This window comes from Lactuca virosa, chromosome 8, assembly GCF_052849685.1.
Source record: "Lactuca virosa cultivar CGN04683 chromosome 8, Lactuca_virosa_CGN04683_v6, whole genome shotgun sequence".
Lineage (NCBI taxonomy): Eukaryota > Viridiplantae > Streptophyta > Magnoliopsida > Asterales > Asteraceae > Lactuca > Lactuca virosa.
In genome coordinates this window covers 243,982,652-243,986,050 of record NC_136433.1, presented here as the reverse complement: position 1 = coordinate 243,986,050, position 3,399 = coordinate 243,982,652, and the positions used below count along the sequence as shown (strand labels likewise).

The 3,399-nt window shown below is 39.2% G+C and overlaps 1 protein-coding gene across 1 annotated transcript; it reads left to right on the top strand.

Annotated features, from left to right (window-relative positions):
- Positions 1-246: 246 nt before the first annotated feature.
- On the top strand, positions 247-3,153 carry LOC145131379 (disease resistance protein At4g27190-like). The gene has a single exon (XM_079066071.1). It carries the CDS (start codon positions 247-249, stop codon positions 3,151-3,153), a length of 2,907 nt encoding a protein of 968 aa, XP_078922197.1.
- Positions 3,154-3,399: the final 246 nt, after the last annotated feature.

Below are 3,399 nucleotides of genomic sequence, written 5' to 3'. Positions count from 1 at the left end.
TTGTAAACCAATCATACACTCCGAAAGTGTTGAATAATATTCACTCTTATCGTCACTGCTTTTCTTTATGCAGCTACCGTCTTCCATTCTTGCTTTATCATACTCTTCTTTTGTTAGCCAAACAAACACTGTTATCTTTACTTTTGTGCAATTGATAGTCAGGGCCTTCGGTTTTTGGGTAATCATAAATCTTTTTTTTCATATCTAAAGAATCCAAACAATCAGAAAAGAAGCAACCTCGGTAGAATGGGAGAGGTCACTAATACTGTGGTTGGGAAAATAATGGACTTATTGTTTAGTTCGGCTAAACGGGAGATTGATTATGTCCGAAATTGCACTAAAAATGTTGACAAGTTGAAGAGTGAAACTCAAAAGCTCAAGGATATGAGGGGTAGGATTCAACAACGAATCGATGCAGCAAAAGAAAAAGGAGAAGCTCTCTTAGCTGGTGTGCAGAACTGGATGGACAAGGCAGACGATGAAATATCCAAAGTGGGAGAGTTTCTTGAAGAAGAAGCCAACGCCATGAAGACGTGCTTCAACTTACGACCTTGTGTCAATTTGAGCAGCCTCCACCATTACAGTAAGATGTCGATAAACAAAACCCCTTTTCTTCTGCAGCATCAAGAAGATGGTCAAACTTACGAATCTTGTGTCTCCATTCCCACTCCCACCCCAAAATTTGTAGACCTCTACCAAACAAAGAATCTTGATGATATTGATACCCACAAGTTGGCGTTGAGGGAAATCATTGAAGCTATCAAAGATGAGAGCATACAGATGGTTGGAATTTATGGATCAGGAGGTGTAGGGAAAACTACATTAGCCAATGAAGTTGCTGCAGAAGTGAAGAATCAATTTGCAGACATTGTGTTTATAACTGTCTCACAGACTGTAGACGTTGAAAAGATTAAGAAGAACGTTGAAGTAGCTTCAAAGCGGATAATGATTAATAAGGAGAAGGTTCTAATTATTTTAGATGACATATGGGGAAAGCTAGTCCTCTCTGATGTGGGTATTCCATGTGGGAATGACCACATGAATTGCAAGATCTTGTTGACGTCTAGAAACAGAAATGTATGTGAAGGGATGAACGTTGATAGGAATATATGCGTAAACGCTTTGAAGAAGGAAGAAGCGTGGGTACTCTTCAAACGTATAGTTGGTGATGAAAAGTTAGCGAATAATTCTAGTCTGGAGAAAGTTGCAAAAGAGGTGACTGAAGAATGTGGTGGATTGCCCCTCATCATTCAAGCGGTGGGAAATGCTTTAAAAAATAAAAAAATTGATATATGGGAGGCGGCACTTGACCGACTAAGAAAGCATGCCCCTCTTGAGATTGCTCCAGAGATAAGGAAAGCATTTACACATCTGAAGCTGAGCTATGACTTACTTGAAAGCAAAGAAGCTAAATCATGCTTCTTACTGTCTAGTTTGTTCAAGGAAGATGATATCATATATACTTTACGTTTAGTAGAATATGGGGTGGGTCTGCGGATATTTGATAATCTGGATAGCATTAACGATGCCAAAAAAAGAGTCGAAATGGCAGTTGACACTCTCACATCCTCTGGCTTGTTATTGTCGGTGGGAAACAAGGGAGACAAGGTAAAAATGCATGACGTTGTCCGTGAGGTGGCTTTGTTAATAACTTCTTTTTCTGAAGGTGAAGAGAAGGAGAAGTTTTTAGTGGAGGCGGGAAAAGATTTGACAGAATGGCAACCAAGAAACAAAACCTTAGAAAGCTACACCAAGATCTCACTCATTGATAATCGAATTGGTAAGCTTCCAGATCATCAGCTTCATTTCCCACTCCTTGATACTTTCCTTATACGGAACAATGGTCTTTCGATTATTCCTGATGAATTCTTTGGAGGCATGAAAGAAGTTAAAGTTTTAGATATCTCTGGTAATAACATCACATCCCTCCCACAATCACTGAAGCTGCTCACAAAACTCATCTCGCTCGATCTAAGTGGCAATGGATCTCTCAATGATATTTCTATAGTTGGGGAGCTAAAGGACCTGGAGATTCTACAGGTTAGAGCGACCAGAATTGAAGTGATTCCTGAAGAGATCGGTCAATTGACCAACTTAAGGCTGTTGGATGCGCGCCACTGTCCCTATCTATCTCATGTAACACCTGGTGTCATATCAAAGCTCACTTGGTTGGAAGAGTTGTATTTTGGAACCTTTATCAATGACAAGAACGCAGTGTCTCGCTTTGGTCTTATGGAAATAAGTAAGTTGAAATCCTTTAGAGCTCTGCATTTATGGATGGTCCCAGATGATTGTCATATTTTTCCGGAAGGCACCTACTTCGAAAAGTTGAAAGAATTCTATTTTCGATTTTGGAACGGCAAAAGGTCTTTATTTGAGATAGAATCAAAATCATATTTAAAACGTCGACTACACATTTCAGAGTCTAACTTCCCGTTCAAGATGCCAATCAAGAAACTGTTTCAGGTAAGTGATGGTATAGTACTACGGAGGATAAACGATTTGGATGACATCATACCAGACCTTTATGGAGAAAGTACTATTGATGAATTAAAGTCTATTGAATTGGAGGAATGTGACAAAGTTTCATGCTTGGTGAAGAGAACGGATGAGGATGAGGATGCAACACAAACTTTTGTTGCACCCAATGACCTGATGCTTGGTCAAAGGAAAACAACAAAGGAAAAGTATTTCTCCCACGTGGAAAAAATCTGTCTGATTGGCCTTGATAACCTGAAGCTTCTTTTTGATTGTTCATTTCAATATATAAGCTTGTGTAATCTACAAGTCATTCAAATTTTTGGTTGTCCTTCCTTGTTGATGGTATTCCCGTTAAGTGTAGCACAAGGACTTTCCAATCTGAGACGTATATCAATTCGGGGGTGTAAAAGTATGATGGTAGTGATTTCTGGTGGAGATGAGCAAACAACTCATAATGACATTGAGTTCCCTAGACTTACCCATATTTCCCTTATGGATTTGCCCCAACTAAAGAGCTTCGACTCTGGGGATTCTACAGTCAGATATCCTTCTTTGGAGTTTATCAAGGTGAGAAATTGTGGTACCATGAAGAGATGGGGTTCCGGAGACCACGATATGCCCAACATCAAATTTGGTGATGATGAAGAGATCCTTAAGTTGTTCCATTCATGATCTTTTCAGCAAGTACATGTACCATGAGAGGTATGAGAAGACGGGTATATATATGAAAAGATGAGTAATATACAGCCAAGGAGACGGAGACCAATTTATATGTTTCAAAGACTCATCTTTCTTCTTTTTCCCCCTCAAGATTTCATGCTCTACCGAAGATTAACACAAAATCAAGGTTTATTGTATAGTTTAGGAGCTACGTTGAAACAACCATAGAATCCAGGTTTATTGTAGTTTTGATGCTTC

What these genes read in the sequence shown, in the direction of transcription:
- LOC145131379 (XM_079066071.1), top strand. Translation starts at nt 247, where the DNA reads ATGGGAGAGGTCACTAATACTGTGGTTGGGAAAATAATGGACTTATTG.